The 23,431-nt window shown below is 44.7% G+C and overlaps 1 protein-coding gene across 3 annotated transcripts in view; it reads left to right on the top strand.

Moving 5' to 3' along the window:
- Positions 1-23,431, top strand: part of LOC119966090 (secernin-1-like) — a 131,614-nt gene that overhangs the window by 79,377 nt on the left and 28,806 nt on the right. For all 3 annotated transcript variants that reach the window (XM_038797289.1, XM_038797288.1, XM_038797287.1), the window contains 4 exons: positions 1,304-1,485; positions 10,381-10,583; positions 16,778-16,981; positions 23,032-23,191. In XM_038797289.1, the coding sequence (XP_038653217.1) occupies positions 1,304-1,485; positions 10,381-10,583; positions 16,778-16,981; positions 23,032-23,191 (749 nt within the window). The remainder of the gene's footprint in view (positions 1-1,303; positions 1,486-10,380; positions 10,584-16,777; positions 16,982-23,031; positions 23,192-23,431) is intronic.

Raw genomic sequence — 23,431 nt, 5'->3', positions numbered from 1 at the left:
TTGAAGCACATGTAATTCAAGGAAACTTGTCGAGCTGGATCCAAAACTAGCTTGGTGACAGGACACAAAGTGTGGTGGTAGAAGGCTGTTTGAGTAACTGGCGGCTGGTGATCTATCTTGGGGTACTTGTTCACAGATCCCTGAAGGTGGCAGAGCAGATGAATAAAATAGTTAAGGCAAATGGGACACCTGCCTTTATCAGACTTGTCATTGAATGTAGGATAGAATATAGGAGCAGGGAAGTTATGTTCGGGCTGTATAGAATGTTGGTTAAGCTGGAGCACTGTGTAGTTCTGGTCACCTCACTATTGGAAGGGAATGATTGCACTGGAGGGGGTACTGAGGAGAACCACCAGGATGTTACCTGGGATGGAGCATTTGAGCTGTAACGATAGATTGGATAGGCTTGGATTGTTTTATATAGAGCAGAGAAGACTGAGGGGGGATATGTTTGAGGAGTATAAGATTGAGGGGTTTGGACAGTGTAAATAAGAACCAGCTATTCCCCTTGGTGAGGAATCAATCACAAGGGGGCATAGATTTAGGATGAGGAACGGGAGATTCCACGGGTATTAGAGAAAAGAAAGTTCATTCCAAGGGTAGTGAGAATCTGGAATGCCCTTCCTGGGAAGGTAGCACAGTGGTTAGCACTGTTGCTTCACAATGCCAGGGTCCCAGATTCGATTTCTGGCTTGGGTCACTGTCTGTGCGGAGTCTGCACATTCTCCCCGTTTCTGTGTGGGTTTCCTCCAGGTATTCCGGTTCCTCCCACAAATCCCGAAAGACATGATGTTACGTGAATTGGACATTCTGAATTCTCCCTCAGTGTACCTGAACATGGCCGGAGTGTGGCGACTAGGGGATTTTCACAGTAACTTCATTGCAGTGTTACTGTAAGCCTACTTGTGACCATAATAGAGATTATACTGAAGGCTGGAAAGGTCACAACCTTTAAAAACACTTGGATAAGCTCTTGAAACATCATCACAGGACAAGTGCTGGTAAATGGGATTAGCATGAGATTAGGTCTAGTTATTGTCAGTGCAGACTCGATGGGCTGAAGGGCCTTTTCTGCACTGTATGACTGTGCAACTCTTTCTAAATGAGTAGAACATTTGCAATCCTTTAGCTCTCTTGCAGAACTTCCATATACAAGGATGATTGGAAGATTGTCGCCAGAGCCTCTGCAATCTGAGCCCTTGCTTCCCTCCACAACCTAGGATGCATTCCAGTAATGACTGATCCTTTGTGTCAGGCTAAAGGATTGTGGATGACTGATCTTTCATCTCTTTTGTCTTGGCAGTGCACATATATTGCTATTGATCAAGCACCGTGGACACTTGCTGTAACACTAAGCAAATCAGCCTGGATGTGGGGGGCAGAAATGGGAGCCAACGACCATGGAGTCTGTATTGGCAATGGGGCTGTGGTGACCAGAGAGACGGCCTCAGAGACAGAAGCATTACTTGGGATGGATCTTGTCAGGTAATTCATTATTGGAAAGAATAGCAAAAGTCCTTTGATTTTTTAAAATTTTCCCTGCTCTGAAAAATTGACAAAATGCCTTGTTTTGAAACAGTGAGATGTTGCAATCTAAGTAGTAGCTGGAATACAGATCTTTTTTAAGAAATTGATTATGTATTAGCCTTGAAAGACGTGCTGTTAGGTAATTTGGACATTCTGAATTCTGCCTCAATGTACCTGAACAGGCACCTGAGTGTGGCGACTCGGGGCTTTTCACAGTAACTTCATTGCAATGTTAATGTAAGCGTACTTGTGACAATAATGATTATTATTATTATTTTACATCCAAAAAAAAATTAGAATGGCAAAAACTGGCATTGCCTCAGGAAAGTCCTTTCTCCTTCCCTTCGCCTGTCTGCTTTCCCAAGGCCAGGGAAACCTGGCTGACATGAACAAGGTTTCTATTTTAGTTGAAATGCAGGCACTTAACTTACTAAAAAGGTTTCAGTGTCAGACTTGCCTCCTGACAGTCGATTGCATGGCCTCCTGTCCCTCATCCCACCTCTTTAAAAATGAAAGCGATGGATTTGAAGCACGTCCGAGTCGTGTTTGAAATTACTACGCAACCCAATCCAAACTGTTTCTGAGATTTCTGAGATTCACAACTGATGAAGCTTTGGAGGAATATCGGGAAAGTAGGACAAATCTCAAACGCGCAATAAAGAGGGCTAAAAGGGGTCATAAATATCTTTGGCTAACAGGGTTAAGGAAAATCCCAAAGCCTTTTATTCGTATATAAGGAGCAAGAGGGTAACTAGAGAAAGGATTGGCCCACTCAAAGACAAAACAGGGAATTTATGCGTGGAGTCAGAGGAAATGAGTGAGATTCTTAATGAGTACTTTGCATCGGATTCACCAAGGAGAGGGACATGACGGATGTTGAGGCTAGAGATGGATATTTAAATACTCTAAGTCATGTCAGCATAAGGAAGGGGGAGGTTTTGGGTATTCTAAAAGGCATTAAGGTGGACAAGTCCCGAGGACCGGATGGGATCTATCCCAGGTTACTGAGGGAAGCGAGGGACAAAATAGCTGGGGCCTTAACAGATATCTTTGCAGCATCCTTGAGCACGGGTGAGGTCCCGGAGGACTGGAGAATTGCTAATGTTGTCCCTTTGTTTAAGAAAGGTAGCAGGAATAATCCAGGGAATTATAGACCTGTGAGCTTGACGTCAGTGGTAGGTAAACTGTTGGAGAAGATACTGAGGGATAGGATCTATTCACATTTGGAAGAAAATAGATTTATCAATGATAGGCAGCATGGTTTTGTGCAGGGAAGGTCAGGTCTTACAAACCTAATAGAATTCTTTGAGGGAGTGACAAAGTTAATTGATGAGGGAAGGGCTGTAGACGTCATGTACATGAACTTCAGTAAGGCATTTGATAAAGTTTCCCATGGCAGGTTGATGGAAAAAGTGAAGTTGTATGGGGTTCAGGGTGTACTAGCTAGATGGATAAAGAACTGGCTGGGCAACAGGAGACAGAGAGTAGTGGTGGAAGGGAGTGTCTCAAAATGGAGAAAGGTGACTAGTGGTGTTCAACAGGGATCCGTGCTCGGACCACTGTTGTTTGTAATATACATAAATGATCTGGACGAAGGTATAAGTGGTCTGATGAGCAAGTTTGCAGATGATACTAAGATTGGTGGAGTTGCAGATAGCGAGGAGGACTATCAGAGAATACAGCAAAATATAGATAGATTGGAGAGTTGGGCAGAGAAATGGCAGATGGAGTTCAATCCAAACAAATGCAAGGTGATGCATTTTGGAAGATCTAATTCAAGAGCAGAGTATATGGTCAATGGAAGGGTCTTGGGGAAAATTGATGTACAGAGAGATCTGGAAGTTCAGGTCCATTGTACCCTGAAGGTGGCAACGCAGGTCGATAGAGTGGTCAAGAAGGCATACAGAATGCTTGCCTTCATTGAGTGCAAGAGTCGGCAGGTCATGTTACAGTTGTATAGGACTTTGGTTACGCCACATTTGGAATACTGCGTGCAGTTCTGGTTGCCACATTACCAGAAGGATGTGGATGCCTTGGAGAGGGTGCAGAGGAGGTTCACCAGGATGTTGCCTGGTATGGAGGGTGCTAGCTATGAAGAAAGGTTGAGTAGATTAGGATTGTTTTCGTTGGAAAGATGGAGGTTGAGGGGGGACCTGATTGAGGTCTACAAAATTGAGAGGTATGGACAGGGTGGATAGCAACAAACTTTTTCCAAGAGTGGGGGTGTCAATTACAAGGGGGTCACAATGTCAATATAAGAGGGGGAAAGTTTAAGGGAGATGGGCGTGGAAAGTTTTTTACGCAGAGGGTGGTGGGTGCGTGGAACGCTTTGCCAGCGGAGGTGGTAGAGGCGGGCACCATAGCATCATTTAAGATGCATCTGGACAGATATATGAATGGGCGGGGAAAAGAGGGAAGTAGATCCTTGGAAAATAGGCAACAGGTTTAGATAAAGGATCTGGATCGGCGCAGGCTGGGAGGGCTGAAGGGCCTGTTCCTGTGCTGTAATTTTCCTTGTTCTTTGTTCTATTTAAAATGAATGACTCCATTTTCCTCCATCAGCTTTGGCTAGCGGGGGGTCAGCTTTTGACCCATGACTACATTGCTTTCATATCTTGTCTATTTATCTGCTCTCCTTACGAGCAGAATGGAATGCAGTGTTCCAGTTTTGACCAGAGCACCATATAGCTTTGTGGTGACCAGCTCGGTTGTGTCAATGCAGTTAAATATTCTGTTTACTTTGATTGTTACTTTGCAACAATTGAACAAGGCAAGTATCCAGTTGCAATCACTCATGAACTTTTCTGCTGCTGACCACTGAACTGCCCCTCTTGGTCCTCATGTTTGCAGGTTTTGTAGTTAGCAGGTTTTGTAGTAAAAGCACCTTATTACAGATGTTGAAAATCTGAAATAAAAACAGGATGTGCTGGAAATAATCAGCAGGCCTGACATCATCTGTGTAAAGAAAGAGAAACGGTTAACACTTTGGGAAGAATTTTGATTCTTTTTTCACTGTTGTCTTGAAAAGCGGAGGCCAGTGCCTTGTTGGCTTTTTCCATCACATTTTCAGCTCTGGAAAAAAAATTGAAGGGGCAGGATCCGCAACGTCATCCTGGCAGGGTGAGCTCTGAATGAGCCCACACCACCAGCAATCTCAGCTGCTGACAGATCGGAAGGTGCCTCAATCTGAAAAGATTTTAATTTAAAAAGGGACCCATTTCCCCCTACCCATTGGACACGGGAACACCTCCCCCAGCCCACAGTGTCAGGGTACTGCGTTCTGGGGCTCTGCTTGCCTGTGGGCCGCTGGTAGGGACCATTTGCCAGTACCCATTGTAAATCCCACTGGCGTGAAACCTTATATTGGGAAGCCCTCCAAAGATAATTAAATGTATGGTAATGGGGTTCCTGACTTTTTATGATAGCACACCCATTTAAGTCATTGGCAGGGGGCTGGGACAGTCGAGTGGGAAAATCCTGCCAGTGTGAAAGCTGTTTGGGACCCCCCCCCCAATTCACCAGCCCGCCACCATTCCCACCTGTCTAAATCCTCCCCCCTCCCCCACCACCACCACCACCCTGTGAGTTGAATGTAACTTCTTCAGAACGGAAGGGGGGCGCAGTAGACATGTAATGGGTTACATGTCATCGAGGGGAGGGAGAGGAAGAACAAAAGTGGTTTCAGATAGCGTAGAGGGTGTGCCATTGTCATTTCTGGTGCCTCGGTGAATGCCAGGTGGTCTGTCCTGTTTCATTTTTATTGACTTCGTAGTGGTTTGTTACAACTGATTGACTTGTCAGACCATTTCCGTCAGTATTTAAGATTACTGTCAGTTTGCAGTCACAGGTAGGCAAATTTCCTTCCCGAAAGGACATTAGTGAATCAGATAGGTTTTTCATGATAATCAACAATGGTTTAATGGTCACTATAACTGAAACTAGCTTTTAATTTCCGATGTATTCATTGAATTAAAATTGCACCAGCTGCCATGGTGGGATGTGAACCCATGTCCCAGATGGATGACTTGCCCAGTGACTTTGCCACGACTCCACAGCTTCCCAACAAAGCACACTGCTTTGCAAGAGCCACATCAACTCTGTCATGTAACAAAACTGAAAAGAATTCCACTACCTCAATTGAGTGTGAACCCCCCCCCCCCAAAGAGCAGGAGAAGTGTGCCCCCCCCTCCCCCCCCAGGGCGGGGGAGCATGGCACAAGTTAATGCCCAGTGTCCTGGCAACAGTCCGTTGTGGCAACCAGACAATAAAACAAAGAGTGGCTAATGGGAAACATGGGCTAAGCACTGACATCGTCCATATTTTAGTTCACAACCCATCGACACATACACAGAATATATATAGAGTTGAATCATGCTGCTACAAGAAATATAAAAAAACAAATTATTAGCCAGCTAAGCAATGATTCTGTGTGGCTTTGACTATTTGAGAGGAGCGTTGCAGTGCTCGGGTCTCCAGATTGTGTGTGGCGGTAAGTTGAATTCTGCACAACCTTACCTTCAGAAGAGTACGGACTTTGCCACTACCTACAGGGTGAGCAGTTGGGAAGCAGAGCCTGAGGAGAAGAGAAAGTGGGGCTGCAACCTAGACAGGTGTTTTCTGCTCAAGCTCAACTTGAAGAATTCATTCAAGGTCAAATCAGTAAATACAACCCTCGTTTCCCATTCACCAATGGTCCCTCACTCTTACCCTCCCCCCTGTCACTTACCCTCCTATTGTCTGCTCGGCAACAATGTAAATATAAAAGCCAAGGCAAAGTACGTATTCCCAACCAGATTCATAAATTAAATTATTCCATATTTCATTCAGCTTTAATTATTCACCCTTGTGCATTCCCTTAGTGCCTGTACAATCATAATGCTGTTATTTGTTGCTATCGCAGTGACTGTGACATGGATGGTGGATGCTGACTTTACCTGGGGAAGACTGCAGGTGGTTCTGGATGACTATCTCCAAAGCTCTTGTGTGCAGAAGGCCCAGGACCACTGCACCATCTGGGTGGCTGACTGGCAGGCAGAATAGGAACTGTTGTGAAATCCGTACACCCCTTTCAATACTAATGGTCACAGCCGTAATGTCAGCAGTTAGAGTTTGCATGGCAGCAAGCTGACTTTGCATGATACCTGCCTGAGCTTTCATTGCAGGGCCCAGATTTTTGATGAAAACTGCTTGTGCTGCAATCAAAGCGGAGACATCAACCGTCAGATGTTGCAACATGAGTGAATCCACAAGCGTGGTGATCTGGTAACCAGTTCCAAGTTGCAAAGAATGAACTCCAAACTCTATAAAGCCCTGTTCAAAGTTGGTGCTCTATTGGCCATGTTTCCAGCATTGAATGCAGACTTTCTGGCAAGCATCCCAATGCACCAAGTATTTTATTGTGTACACCCATTTTATTTCTGTAGCCTGGTCCATCGAAGTATTCATCTGAGCCCTCTGAGGTAAAACCCATTTGTGATTCAATCATCAGGAGTCTGCACTATCCTTTACCCTGCCTTGGCTGCTGCACATTCTGTGACTCGTGTCTCATTACATGTAGACTCGGCTGCTATGTTATCCACTATGCAGAATGCCAGTACCTGAGTGGGTGGCAGAGAGTGTGAACGTAAGTGCCAGTGAATCTTCATCACTACTGGTCTTCCTCCAGATTGCAGCTCTTGGGATATCTGAAAGGGGAGGGACAAGAGGAAGATTGTGTTGAGGAGGAAGTAAAAATTTACATGTTTACACCATCTGCTGCTCTTGTGTCAGAAGAATTTAGCAATGAGGGGAAAGTGGGAAGTGAGAAGTTGGGTTAGATATGAGAATACTATCATCCCATTGTTTTCAACCTCACCACTGATCACTGCCTCAACAGTGGACATTGCGGTAAAGACCAATCATGTTGTCTACATGTGGGTTGGGGCATGCTGGTATGTCTCTTCCCTCCAGTTACTTACTGCTGTCTCTGGTTATTTGCCACCATCTCCTGTGAGATAATGTTGTGCAATATGTTTTGATGATGTGGCTGGCATGGTTGAATAACTGGTAATGTTTGCAAGCTGTGTGATGTGGGTGGTGTCATGTAGAATTGATAAAACATGCCGGAGTGAGGTGAAGCTATGAATGTTGGGTACCAGTCTTGATTGATAAAGATGGTGTAAAGTTGGTGCAGGAGTCGCAGTGTGGTACATTGAACAGTGGCTCAGGCTAATGTTGTTGTTGTGGGAATATGATATTTGATAATGCATTCACTGACCGTGTCCAGTTGTGAGTGTACTGAACTTCTTTCTGCATGGCGTCCAAACTCTGAAGATTGATTTATGTCAATCACCTCTGTAGCTATCTGTTCCCATTGCATTATCATTTGTCAATAGGGCTTCCTTACCACAATACAATACATCTCTCTCCCTTTCCACCTCCTACACCAAGACCCCCAGTGCATTATCCAAAATCTTTGCACACACTATCTTAGATATTCAGCCATTGCTCTTTGTTGCACAAAATTACATGTCAGCACATTAAGAGGCCACGAGACACTTTGATGTAAGAGGTGTGGGGCGTGGTAGCTTTTAAGCAGTACAGGCTAATTTAAAGTAGAGCTAGTATGTATGATATCGGGTCCACTGCTGATGCATCATATCAATGAACAGTGAGGTTGACTGCATTATAATTGGCAGGCTGGTTTAGCTCAGGTGGCTGGACGGCTGGCTTGCAAGGCCAACAGCGCAGGTTCAATTCCCATAGTGGCTGAGGTTATTCATGAAGGCCCCGCCTTCTCAACCTTGCCCTTGCCTGAGGTGTGGATCCTCAGGTTAAATCACCACCAGTGATCTCTTCCTCTCAAAAGGGGAAAGCAGCCTATGGTCATTTGGGACGATGGCGACTATACTTTAGATCATAGATCATAGAAGTTACAGTGCAGAAGGAGGCCATTCGGCCCATCGAGTCTGCACTGGCTCTTGGAAAGAGCACCCTACCAAGCCCACACCACCCTATCCCTATAACCCCATAACCCAGTAACCCCACCCAACACTAAGGGCAATTTTGGACACTGAGGGCAATTTATCATGGCCAATTAACTTAACCTGCACATCTTTGGACTGTGGGAGGAAACCGGAGCACCCGGAGGAAACCCACGCACACACGGGGAGAACATGCAGACTCCACACAGACAGTGACCCAAGCCAGGAATCGAACCTGGGACCCTGGAGCTGTGAAGCAATCGTGATAACCACAATGCTACCGTGCTGCCCACTTTAGGGAGGCAACACAATTGATATGCTGACAGTACAACATTGGATCTTGGCATTTTAGTCTCCTACATAACTCTGACTATCCTGTTGGTCACCTTTTAAAGGCTGGAAGGTTCAAAGTTTCTGATATTTTCCCCTATTTCGGTCTTTAATAAAATTGGTCAGTTTTTTAAAATCCCTCTACAGTGCCTCGAGGGCTGGAATTTATCCCTTGTACATCCATGAAGTGTCATTTCCTAGATACTAGGACCTTCCCATTATTCGATTAGCTCCTTTATGCCCAATTAATTTGCTTTATTCCCTTTTAGTACTCTACCAAAATACTATCCCTGTGAACATTTCTGAGCACTTTTTTCCCCCTTGAATATTATTTCCAGTTCATTTATATTACGATCATTAATCCTCCTTCAATTAACATTATTTCAGGTGGCATATGACTTGCGTATTGTCTAGTGAATATTTGGAGGAAGTAATGATTCAGTATTTATTGACAAGTATATGGGTAATTAAACATGCAAAAGAGAATTGTGTTATCTGTGAGAAAAACATAGAAATTCCTTCAAAAGCCACTGTGGCAGCAGCAAGGTGAACCTACTTAACCTCCAACCCACACCTGTCTCTGACACACCCACTACTTTACCAACACTTATCTGAAGCAAAACCATTGAGAAGAACCATGCCAATAGGCCAGGTGGCGGGCACTGAAACAGCATGTCAATGAAGAAGAGAATATTTGACTCTCATTACTTCACCCGTTGTTATTTAATTCCCTTATTCTTCCTGGCATGAGCTACATTGAATACATTTGAATTATAACCAGAAACAATTCCTTTCCTGGTGGATATAGTAATACACAGTTATCTAAGAAAAAGGACCTGATATTGATTCACAGATTATTTTATAATGTCTCTTTATGGTGGCACAGTGGTTAGCACTGTTGCTTCACTGCGGCTGGGTCCCAAATTTGATTCCAGCTTGGGTCACTGTCTGTGAAGAGTCTGCACATTCTCCCTGTGCCAGCGTGGGTTTCCTCCGGGAGCTCCGGTTTCCTCCCACAAGTCCTGAAAGATGTGCTGTGAGGTGAATTGGTCATTCTGAATTATCTGTGTACCTGAACAGGCGTCGGAGTGTGACGCCTAGGGGATTTTCACAGTAACTTCATTGCATTGTTAATGTAAGCATACTTGTGACAATAATAAAGATTATTATTATTGCATTAATGAATTTCAAGAGTCTTTCATGCCTTCCATTTTGTTATGAAACAAATGAATGTTTTAACATGTCTGAAGTGAATTAGCTCACTGCTGATTCACTACTCTTTAACTTTTGAGTAGAAAATATCTCAAATCTCTGACACACCAAATGTCATAAACTGGTATGTTTGTGGTTGGGTTTTTTTTTGAAACCCTGATTTCAAAGCTGCAACCTAATTTTCAAGACCTACTTTGATTATCATGCAACCGAGAACAGTGTTTTTAAAAACATTGTCTGTAATGCCTTCTTAGAATGAAATCCATTCCAAATATGAATGTGTTGTAATATTACAATATATACAATGTCAAGCCAGTTCCTCCTTTGTGTGTTTGGATTTTCCTCACAGACTTGGTTTAGAAAGAGGCACGACAGCAAAAGAGTCCTTGGATATTATGGTGTCCCTTTTAGAAGAACATGGACAAGGTGGCAATAATTTTGAAGATGGAGCTACACGCCACACATTCCACAGTACGTTCCTCATTGTGGACAGAACAGAAGCCTGGGTCTTAGAAACAGCTGACAGATATTGGGCTGCTGAGAAAATCACAGGTTGGTAGTTTTTGTATGGATGAATTACTGACATTGTGTAAGGATCAACAACAGTAGTGTGGTCCATGTGGTCCATTTTCCATTCACCATTGTACACTTGCCAGACACATTGAGCAGAACAAATCGCGAAGAGATGGTTGAATCATACTATTTCAATTCGATGCAAGTTGGCAGTTAATCCCCAATAGTTGGAAGCAAAAGAATATTTCCTAAATTTGCTAGTTGTTGAGTAGATTGTACAACTCGTATGATTGGTTCCATTCTTTCATCAAAACAACTATATTCTGAGTTTGAGCCGTAAGCACATGACCTACACCTGCCCTTTGCTGGTAGTTGCAAACTTATCAACAACTGTATATTCCTCAAATGGCATTTTCATCATTCGAGTCCATCAAAGGACCAGAGCTCGGATACATATGATTGAAATTGAGTCTTTCTTTTTGCATTAATGATATCATAATTTTAAAACATTCATTGACAGACTAAATGTGGTGACCTTTTAGGAATGGTCACCCTGGAGCAACCCTTGGGTGTCTTACAACAGTTGGGCAGCATGGTGGCACAGTGGTTAGCACTGCTGCCTCACATTACAAGGGACCCAGGTTCAATTCCAGCCTTGGGTTACTGTCTATGTGGAGTTTGCATGTTCTCCCCGTCTATGAGTGGATTTACTCCGGGTGCTCCTGTTTCCTCCCACAGTGCAAAGATGTGCAGGTTAGGTGGATTGGCCATGCTATATTACCCCCGAGTGTCCAACGATTGCGTGGGGTAGTGGGCCTAGGTAGGATGCTCTTTTGGTGGGTCTGTGCAGTCTCAATAGGCTGAATAGCTCCTTCTGCACTGTAGGGATTCTATGCAATCAATGCTAAAGAGCACCACATCCTCAGTGTCAGCATAAATTGATTTTTGCATTGTCAGTGCTAAAATACGTATCTGGAATCTAGGCCCTGGAAGAGGGAACTTGATCTGGTATGGAGTGCAAAAAGCCCAGTGTCAAAGTTTGCATAAAAGAACTCCAGTGGTCTGATGTCAGGCTGAAACTTGAACTGCATCTACCAGTCTCATTAGCTGCAGTCTAAATGTACCTTGTATTTCCAGTCTAAATTCTGAGTCACCATTAATGATGTGACTTCTAAAGTTAGATATGGTTATGTCCACAGATGTTTATCCTATTTTTCTGCATCAGTTGCACCTTTTTTGCTTTTGAAATTCATTTGAGGTGTGAACCATGTTGATGTTTATTTCCAGTAAAAGTTGATAAATAGCAAACAGGCGTAGGAGTTCATTTTCCAGTATAACCACATAGAATCAAAATCATTGCATACAGAATGAGCGAGGAGTTGAGGGTTTTAAAAATATTACCTGAGGAAGGAGCAGTGCTCCAAAAGCTAGTGTTTGAAACAAACATGTTGGTCTTTAACCTGGTGTTGTAAGACTTCTTGCTGTGCTCACCCCAGTCCAACGCCGGCATCTCCACATTAAAAATATTAAAACATTGTTTTAATGATCTGGAGTGCACCTCCTGAAGGAAGGTTGATAACCACATTTAGTAGTAATTTTCTTCAAAATTTGGATATTTAGTTGGAAAGGAAATGTTTGCAGGGTTATGGGGAAAGAGCGGGGGAGTATAACTAATTGGCAAGCTCCAAGAGACATCACAAACAAGATGAGCCGAATACCCTCCTGCTTTGGTGGGCAGTGGGCAGCACGGTAGCATGGTGGTTAGCATCAATGCTTCACAGCTCCAGGGTCCCAGGTTCGATTCCCGGCTGGGGCACTGTCTGTGCGGAGTCTGCACGTCCTCCCCGTGTGTGCGTGGGTTTCCTCCGGGTGCTCCGGTTTCCTCCCACAGTCCAAAGATGTGCGGGTTAGGTGGATTGGCCAGGCTAAATTGCCCTTAGTGTCCTAAAAAATAATGTTAATGGGGGTTGTTGGGTTACTGGTATAGGGTGGATACGTGGGCTTGAGTCGGGTGATCATTGCTCGGCACAACATTGAGGGCCGAAGGGCCTGTTCTGTGCTGTACTGTTCTAATTCTAATTTTGCTGTGTGCTTGCATTAGAGCATAAGAAATGGGAGCAGGAATGGACCATAGATGGACCCACAAGCCTGATTCACCATTTAATGATTATGGCTGATCCTTGAACCTAGTTCTACTTTCTGCCTGATCCCCATGTCATTTGATACCTTATCAATCTCGGCCTTGAAAATACTCAACAACAACTGAGCAGCCACGACCATCTGCGTAGAGAATTCCAAAGGTTTACACCCCTCTTGAGTGAAGAAATGTTTCTTCATCTCAATCAGAAATGGACTTCCTTTTTTCTGAGAATATTCCTCCTATTTCTAGGTTCTCCTGCCAAGGGAAACAGCCTCTCAGCATCTATCCTGTCAAACTCTTTCATAATCTTGGATGTTTCACACTTTGCATTCTTCTAAATTCTATTCTACTCAATCTCTCCACATAGGATAACTGTCTCATCCCTGGAATCGATCTAGTAAATCATTTTTGCACCTTCACACAGCCAATTGTATCCTTCCTTGGGTATGGGGACTAAGACTATATCGCATTCCAAATGTAGGGCACGATCTTCCCAAAAGCCCCGTTTTTTACAATGGGGAGTTCTGCTTGCCGGAACTCCCCATTGTACCAAGAGATCAGGACGCCATTGAAAAATAGCGTCCCGACCTCCGAGGCCCACAAAAATCCCCAAACTGAACGCAACATGGGAGGGTCCCTGCACCCCCTCACAGGGTGGGAAACCCTGACGCAATCATGCGTGTGCACAAAATGCCAGCTTGGCACCCTGGCAGTGCCCCCTAGGCACCTTGGCAGTGCCAGGGGAGCCAGGGCACCACCCTGTCCAAAGGGCTTGCAGCTGGGGGCTTCCGGTAACCTTGGAGACCTCCACGAGTGCCGTTCTGCCTGGTTCCCGTTTATGGAGACCAGTACCAAACGGCGCTCGCCTGAGGTCCCCGAAGGAATTGAATCCCAAAGCCTCAGGTACCTCTGGAATCTGCACATTAGAGTAAGGCTTATTGCCTCGCTCTGATATGCAGATTTGCCAAAAACTGGCGGGATTATCTTTGCATTGAATCTCGTGAGGCATTGCGAGCCGGGTGGTTTCCAGGAGGAGCGGGTTTTCCCGAATTCACCGGTCAAGCTGTGATGCAGCGAGCTGCTTTTCAGTTTCAGCGTGGCTGGACGATCGTGCCCATAGTCACCAAAGCCTTGCATAATTGCATTAAGACTTCCTTGCTCTTGTATTCCACCAAAGACTAACATACTATTTCCCTTCCTAGTTGCTTGCAGTAGTTGCATGTTAACTTTGTGTTTTATGTACATGGACACCCAAATTATCTGAACGATAACAATAGGTCATCACCATTTAAAGAATATTATGATTTTGTTTTCCCTACTTAATTCCATTGTAGTCCATCGACACCAATCCAAATCCCATTGCAGACGCCCTGGGACAAATTGTCAGGCCAGCTGGAGCCATGAATGGAGGCAGACAGGTATTTAAAAGAGTGCCACCAAGTTGCATTGGGTTTCCCAGCTCCATCCGACCCAAGGAACCACTTTCCTGGAGTTGGGATGGGGCAACAGAGCTACCCACCTGCATGCAGTCAGTGTCTGATTAAATCACTTAAGACAAAGTGAAAGAGGCCAACTGGATTTTTCCACTTGCCCTCCAGGTTCTCAGAGGCAATGGGAGCCAGTTTAACTGCCTGAAGGCAGGTTCTTGGCAGCAGTTCTCCCTGGGGGCCTGCTCCAGGCAGGTTTCAAGGCACCTCTTGTCTGCAGAGGGTTCACTATCACAGCGGTGGCCTGGCTGAAAAAACACTTTCTATTTTAAAGTTGGAGATAGCATGCACCTCCATTTTGAAGCATACTCTCTCTAGCTACCTGCCATTACTGTTGCTTCATAGCTCCAGAGACCCAGGTTCGATTCCCTGCTTGGGTCACTGTCTGTGTGGAGTCTGCACGTTCTCCCTGTGTGAAGGGAACTGGCTATTTCTGATAGGTAAAAGGGTAATTGATTTAGCCATTTTAATGTAAATACTAAAGCCCAGTTTAAAATCCATTTTAAAATGGATTTCATCATAAAACCTGAAGCATAACTGAGATTACAAAATCACACAGCTTGCAATAATGAAAGCATGGATTTGAAACATGTACAGTCTAACTAGAAGCAAATGCAACATTATACTGAAGGTCAAATTAATGTTATAGTTAATATGAGCTTTGCCATTGTTCAAATGAACAGAATTGCAGAGTTCTGCACATACCAGTTTAATGATGAGTGCAGAGTTTGCATTCCAGCACACATTTAAGAATTCCACATGCAACATTTATATTAATTATAAAAGTTCAACAAGATAATGTTGCACATTGATGATTGACAACTGACCATCCAACCAAATGCATTTGAGACCCATCCAAGCCAATCAGCAAATTGCAGGGGTAGGGACAGATGGAGTCAGACTGATAACATTCTCCTTAAAGAGAATCAGTACTCAACACCGACAACTGCCAATCTCCAGACACAATTCTGCAACTCATCTGCTTCATTCTGGATCACAACGTCTTCACCTTCGGCAACAAGTTCTTCATCCAGCCACACGGAACAGCCATGGGGACCAAATTTGCACCTCAATATGCCAATCTTCATGCACAAGTTTGAACAAGACCTCCTCACAGCACAGGACCTTCAACCGACGTTATACACCGGATACATCGATGACATTTTTTTCCTTTGGACCCACGGTGAAGAATCACTGAAACAACTACACGATGACATCAATAAGTTCCATCCCACCATCAGTCTCACCATGGACAACTCTCCAAAATTGGTTGCATTTTTGGACACACTCATCTCCATCAAGGACGGTCACCTCAGCACTTCACTTTACCGCAAGCCCACAGATAACCTCACGATGCTTGAGACAATTCACACCTCTTTAACCTGGGTTACCTCTATCTTTGGATCTGTAAATACTTAATTATCTGCAAATGCTCGCATTTAAAGCATTGTCTTGCATCTTTGACTTTGTCTGTATATATGTTTTTGGAACATACCTCTTCATTCACCTGTTGGACTTTAACCTGGTGTTGTTATACTTCTTACTATTCTCCTTCAACATAGAGGTCTGGGCAGCCATTTTCCATCCAGGATCACTTGAAATACCTTTTACCTGACTACTCGCTATCCTTGTTTCATATTTTCATATTTCCACCCTAACTCTTGAACTTTGCGCAAGCTGTTTTGCTTTGAGCAAGAACCATTACTGTATTTTGAAAGTTAAATCTGTTGAAACCATTAAGCCAATTATTTCTCTTAAAGTCTTTTGCTGGCAAGGGCTTTATTGAGAACATTTGATTTGTAACCACAAGAAGATTTCAGTCTCTCGATGATTATAATCAATAGACACAATAAAAGATTTTTATTTTGCATCCAAGAAGTGTAACTTAAATTCTCCTGAGTTTGAAGTGTATACGAGACTACACTTAAACCGCATGGTAGATTCCTACACTGTGTCTGCATGGGTTTCCTCCGGGTGCTCTGGTTTGCTCCCACACGTTCCAAAAGAGGTGCTGCTAATTGAATTGGATATTCTGAATTCTCCCTCAGTGTACCTGAACAGGCGCCAGAGTGTGGCGACTAGGGCTTTTCACAGTAACTTCATTGCAGTGTTTATGTAAGCCTACTTGTGACAATAAAGATTATTATTATTATTAGTTGCGACCAGCAGAGGCACAACGATTCGATATTGCGTCGCTTCATCTCGGAGTCATTAAAAAAAGCTTTCAATAGCTGAGGCCCAGCACTGATCCTTGTGGGCACGCACTCAAGTTGCCAAACTGAAAAGGATCCACTTATTCCTGCTGTTTTCTGATCTTTAACTAATCCTATATCCATGTTGATATTGCCTCCCAAGATTCTATTCTCCTGGACGAGATTGATTTATATAGGCTGGAATTGAGCCCGAGAAATTCATACTCTGGTCTCCCGTGTATAAAAATTGAGAAGTGTTTCCTAACCAGTTCATATAAACCATGAAAAGTAAACATGGGGCAGGTTAAACGTGTGCTTTTAAAAGTTCTGCAAGTGTGGCAACTATTCTTGTGACGAGAATTGGCCATTGATAGAACGTTTTTGAAATTAATTAATGTAAATATTTGTTCATAGAGGGCTTAAGGAGCATTTGTAACCGATTGTCTATAACCACCACCATTGACGCAGAACACCCAGAGCTTCGAGGTTACGCCGAGAGTCAGGGGTGGTGGAATGGAGAAGAAGAATTCAACTTTAGTGCAGTGTTCTCACCACCAGGTGGAGATGAGGCTTTGGGTCACCACTGTACTGGCAAAGAACTCCTACAGAAACACTCAGGTAGGTGAGAGCATCATGGTGGGGCTTGCAGCATTGGGAACTATTTTTTGTGGTATGGTTCGCATCATTCCAAAAAGTAGCAAAGTCTTACAAAAGGCTGAAGTAGATGATTCTGGATTGTTGGATAGAAAAGATTCACCCGAGTTGTGGATAATTTACGAAAGCAATAGAATGTTGTAAGTTGTTTAACTTGCAGCTTCGTGGCATAGCAAAAGTAGTTCTCTTACACCTAGTCTATAGTGCTGAGCAGCCCTGAACATCCACTTGATACAGGTAAGAGGAAGCAATTATGCAATTGAGCAAATCAGAGAGCATTTCTCCAAATGCTACTGTGGTATAAAATTGGTACCTCACTTCCCACTCTCTGAACAGTGTTTCCTGCAACTGAAACTGCTGTCATGTCAGTTGCTGCAGGGCTTTTACATCCCACAGCAGTGTACCATTTCCTGATTCCATTTTTGACTCCTGAATTAAAATATTATGAGGCTGCCTTTCAAAACTCAGTGCTAGGTCAACAATGCTTTTCTTCTGACTGGGTTCACACCAGGTGAAGCTGCTGAAAAAGAAACTCCAATCAGGTGTGTGACAATCAATACACTGCTGCCTAATTTAAGGCACTGCTGAAAGTGGAAACCTTCCCCGTGGTATCTGGTCTTTGGGTTAATTCCAGCACCACATGATTTCTAGCTCACCAATCCACAATTGAACCGTAATTGTGGAACTATGGAAACATAGAAAATAGGTGCAGGAGTAGGCCAATCGGCCTCTCAAGCCTTCACCACTATTTAATATTGTGGCTGATCCTGCAAATTCAGTATCCCACTCACGCTTTCTGTCCATACCACTTGATCCCTTTAGCTGCAAGGGCCACGTCCAGCTCCCTCTTGAATATATCCAACGGATTGGCCCCAACAGCTTTCTGTGGTAGAGAATTTCACAACTCTAAGAGAAGAAGTTCTTCCTCACCTCAGTCCTGAAGGACTTACCCCTTATTCTTAGGCTGTGACCCCTAGTTCTGGATTTCCCCAACACTGGGAACATTCCCACATCTAGCCTGTCCAGTCCCATCTGGATTTTATATGTTTCTGTGCAATCCCCTTTTATTCTTCTAAACTCCAACACGCCCAGTTGATCCAATCTTTCTTCATATGTCAGTCCTGCCATCCTGGGAATTAGTCTGGTGAACCTTCGCTGGAGACCCTCAATAGCAAGAATGTCCTTCCTCAAACTAGGAGACCAAAACTGCTCTCAATACACAAGGTGTGGCCTCACTCGAGGCCCTGGATGACTGCTGCAAGGTATGTACTCCTGTACTCAAATCCTCTCGCTATGAAGGCCAGCATGTCATTAGCTTTCCTCACCACTTGCTGTACCTGCACACCAACCTTCAGCGACTGTTCCACCATGACACCCAGGTCTCTTTGCACTTCCCCTTTTCCTAAACTGCCACCATTCAGATAATCTGTCTTCCTGGTTTTGCTGCCAAAGTGGATAACTTCACATTTACCCACATTAAATTGCATTTGCCCACTCAGCCAGTTTGTCCATATCACCCTACAGCCTCTTTGCATCCTCCTCACAGCATACGCTGTCACCCAGCTTAGTGTCGTTTGCAAAGTTGGAGGTATTGTATGCAATTCCTTTGTCCAAATCATTAATGTATATTGTAAACAGCTGGGGCCCCAGCACTGAACCCTGCGGTACCCCTGTCGCTCTGAAAAGGACTCATTTATTCTCACTCTGCTTCCTGTCTGCCAACCAGTCCTCTACCAATGTCAATACATTACCCCCAATACCATGAGCTTTAATTTTGCTCACTAACCTCTTGTGTGGGACCTTTTCAAAAGCCTTTTGAAAGTCCGGATACACAACATCCACTGGTTCACCTTTGCCCACTCTACTGGCCACATCCTCAAAATATTCCAGAAGATTTGTTGAGCATGATTTCCCTTTAGTAAATCCATGGTGACTTGGGCTGATCCTATCCCCACTTTCTAAATGCTCAGTTATTTCATCCTTAATAATTGACTCCAGCATTTCCCCCACCGCCGATGTCAGGCTAACCAGTCTATAATTCTCCATTTTCTCTCTCCCTCCTTTATTAAAAAGTGGAGCTACATTAGCTACCATCCAATCCATTGGAACTCTTCCAGTGTCTATAGAATACTGGAAAATGATCACCAATGCATCCAAGGTGGACTGCAGCAACAGCTTCCAAACCCCCAACTTCTACCACCCGGAAGTTACAAGGACGGCAGATGCATAAAAACACCTCCACCTCCAAATCCCGTTCCACATTACACACACATCCTGATTTGGAATTGTAATGTTGTTGCTTCATTGTCATTGGATCCAAATTCTAGAATTCCCCCACTAATATGCACTGCGACAGGTCACAAAAAGTGGTTCACCAATCCCTTCTCGATAGCAAATTCAGGGATGATCAATCAATGCTGGAAAACCGGCATTCTATTAATTTTTTTAAAAATCCTGCTATGATATTAATGTATACGTCTCTGATCAGAACAATATAATGTGTACTCACCGGATCAAAGACAAATACTATATCAATTATATTGGGCACAATTTACTGGCTGTTCATGCCGGAGGGAAGTTCTGTGTTTCCCGGTGATGAGTGGTACAGTTACCGGTAAATCTGTTGACAATGGCGGAATCGGTAAATCCCGCGCCGAAAAACACATGGTGGGTTGGTCAGTAAATCCGGCCGGTATAATGATGCATATAGGGTAATTTTCTATTATTGTGAACTTAGAAAATCTGCCCTATAGAGTGAATATTTTGTGCAGTTTTTTAAAAAATGTACTTTATTACAAACATGTATCAAAACAGGTTACAGTGAATAAACACCCTGGGAAACTTACTTCCCAACACTCAACTATACAGTCTGAACAGATTTTTCCTCTTTTTCAGCCCCCCCTCGCCCGTGATGAACAGCCCCTCAAACACTGTCACAAACATTCCCCACCTTTCTTCAACTCCCCCCCCCCCCCCCCAGAGCCCCTTAGCTCACACTTTTATCTTCTCTAATCACAGGAAGTCATACAGGTCACCTAACTAAGCAATGCCGACCGCCACTCCAGCAAAATTCGCCGCCGTGGAGTCAGAAAGGCGAAGGCCAAGACACGCCCTTCCTCCTCTCCATGAGCTCTGGCTTCTCTGAAACCCCAAATATTGCCACCAAACGGTCCAGGTCCACCTCCTCCTCCACTATCCTAGCTAAGACCCCAAACACTCCTGCCCAGAATCTTCCCAATTTTACCGCAACCCCAAAACATGTGCGCGTGATTTGCTGACCCCTGCCCACACCTCGCACACTCATCTGCTACCCCCTGAAAGAACCCACTCATTCTCGCCCAAGTCATATGCACCCTGTGTACCTCATTAAACTGTATCACAGTGTTCTTCAAACTTTGTTTCCGGGGACCCATTTTTTCCAACCTTCGGGACCCAACCCGGCCGGCCTTCGCGACCCACGCCGGCTGACCTGCGCGACCCACCATTTTCTCTTACCTTGTTTGCTGCTGAAAAAAATGGAGGAAATGGTTTTGGGTCCCTTTGGCCCTCGTACACGCTCCTCCAATGGAACCTGTTGGATGAAGGTGAAGCCTTCCTGTGTCGGAAAGTATGGAGTCTCCATCTATCCAAAGTTCTGAATTTTTTAACTAAAATATTGTCAAATAAACCCCCCCCCCCCACAAACTTGCAGAAAAAAATAAAATGAGTAAAATAAATGAAAAAAAATGAATAAACCCCCCCCCCACCGAACTTGTAAAAACAAATTAAATAAATAAAATAAATGAATAAAAACCACTACAGAAATTGTAAAACAAAAAGCTGCAACTGTTTTAAATAAAATGGTGGCCATGCTGCGCATGCGTGGCCGATTATCGGCGCACATGCGCGCCGATCATAGTGCGCACATGAACAATGCGGCCGAATTGTTTTTTTTAACATGTTCGCGGCCGCTTGCAGCCGGCGTTATGAAAAGCTGGCTGCTGTGCGGGGATTTGCACGATCGGGAGCGCCGTGGACAACGGCCCCGCACTCTTCCGACACCCGCACGTGACCCACCCGCGGGTCGCGCCCCCGACTTTGAAGAACACTGCTGCATCAGGCTCATCCTTGCACAAGAGGAGCTCCCGTTTACTCTACGCATTGCCTCACTCCATACCCCCCAATTGATCTCGCCTCCCAACTCCGCTTCCCATTTCTCCTTGATGTTCACCACCTGCTCACCTTCCTGCACCCCAAGGCACTTGTATATATCTCTAATTCTTCCCTCCACTTCCACATCCGGAAACAGTCGCTCCAGCAGGGTGTATCCCGGCAACCTCGGGAATCCCCTCCAGACCTTTCGCGCAAAGTCTCTAACCTGCAGATACCTGAACTCACTCCCCCTCGGCAGCTCTACCCTCTCCCTTACCTCCTCCAGACTGGCGAACCCTTCCTCCAAATACAGATCCCTCACCCTGACCAGCCCCACTTCCCTCCACCTCCTGTATACACTATCCATCCCCCCCCCCCCCCCCCCGACTCAAACCCATGATTCTCACACAGCGGCGTTAGCACGAACATCCCTTCCATCCTAAAATGCCTCCTCAACAAATTCCATATCTTCACCATGAACTGCACCACTGGGCTCCCTGAATACCTACTCTGAGCCATTGGAAACTCACCCGTCACCGTAGCCCTCAAATTAGACCCCTTACAAAATTCCTCCTCCATCCTAACTCAATCTACTCCATCTCTCCACCACCGCTGCACTTTTCCCACATTCGCCGCCCAATAAGAATGAAGCAAGTTCGGCAACGCCAATTCTCCCTGCTGCTTCTGCCTCTGTAGCAGGGTCTTCCCCACCCTCTGCACCTTCCCCACCCATATAAAGTCAGAAATGATTAAGTCCACTATTCAAAAAAGGCCTGTGGTATAAAGATCGGGAGAGCTTGAAAGATGAAAAAGAACCTCGGCAGAATACTCATTTTCACCACTTTGACCCTCCCCGACAGCGTTAAGTGCAGTGTATCCCACCTCTTAAGATCCTCCCTCGCCTCTTCCACCAGCTTTGTTAAGTTCCACTTATGGAGCCCTGTCCATTCCCTCGCTATCTGAATCCCCAAATACCTAAACCTATCCCTCGTAAATGGCATCTCCCCCTAAATTAGCCCGCTGTGCCAGCTCATTCCCCGGGAATACCTCACTTTTCCCGACACTCAGCTTGCACCCCGAGAACCCTCCAAACCTCCCCAGCAGGTTCAGAATCCTTCCCATACTCTCCAATTGATCCGAAACATACAGTAAGGGGTCAGCGGCAGAGAGCGACACCCGATGCTTCCTCTGTTCCCTCACCACTCTGCCGACTCCCTGATAGCCATCGCCAATGGCTCTATGGCCAACGCAAACAGCAGCGCTGACAGTGGGCATCCCTGTCTCGTACCCCTGTGTAAGTCAAAGCTTTGTGAGCTCATATCATTCATCTTCACCCTTGCCCTTGGTGCCACATACAGCAACCATAACCATGCCACAAATCTCTGCCCAAACACAAACCTTCCCAAAACCTCAAACTAGTACTGCCACTCCACCTGATCAAATGCCTTCTCACGACCCAGGACACCACCACCTCTGGTTCCAGACCCCCGACGGATTCATCACCACCTTCAACAACCGTCTTATATTACACGTGAGCTGCCTGCCCTTCATGAAGCCTGTTTGATCTTCTGCCACCACCCCGGGGACACACTCCTCCATCCTCCTCACCAACAACTTAGCCAATACTTTTACATCTGTATTCAATAGTGATATGGGCCTATGCGACCCACATTCCACTGGGTTGGTCTTTTTTGGGATTCGTGTGATTACTGCCTGCGTGAAATTTTTTTCAGTTGTGTGTGACTAAAGGATATTAATGATCATTGTGATATTAGTAGAATTTGTACATTTCTAACAACATAGTAATTGTTTCTAAATTGCTTGTTTGAATTGTAAAGTGGTAATGATTGTTACAGCTCATCATCAATTTCTGAATATCCTAGGAAATATCACTATGCAAATGATGATGGATGCGCTCCGTGACCAGGGCAACAAGGATCTGGATTCTTACTTTATCACAGGGAGCATGGTGTCCATCCTGGCTCAGAGCAGCAGCAGTTCACCTTGTATCCACTTCTTCACGGCCACTCCTGACCCCACAAGGTTTGTTCAACATTATCAATGATGTGGAGATGCCGATGTTGAACTGGGATGAGCACAGTAAGAAGTCTTGCAACACCAGTTTAAAGTCCACCAGGCTTGTTTCGAATCACTAGCTTTCAGAGCGCAGCTGAATGGGAAGCACTAGCTTCCCATTCACCTGAGGAAGGAGCTATGCTCCAAAAGCTAGTGATTCGAAATAAACCTGTTGGACTTTAACCTGGTGTTGTCAAACAACATTAT

This window comes from Scyliorhinus canicula, chromosome 5, assembly GCF_902713615.1.
Source record: "Scyliorhinus canicula chromosome 5, sScyCan1.1, whole genome shotgun sequence".
Lineage (NCBI taxonomy): Eukaryota > Metazoa > Chordata > Chondrichthyes > Carcharhiniformes > Scyliorhinidae > Scyliorhinus > Scyliorhinus canicula.
The sequence above is the reverse complement of the archived record's forward strand: the minus strand, read 5'-3'. Positions and strand labels throughout refer to the sequence as shown.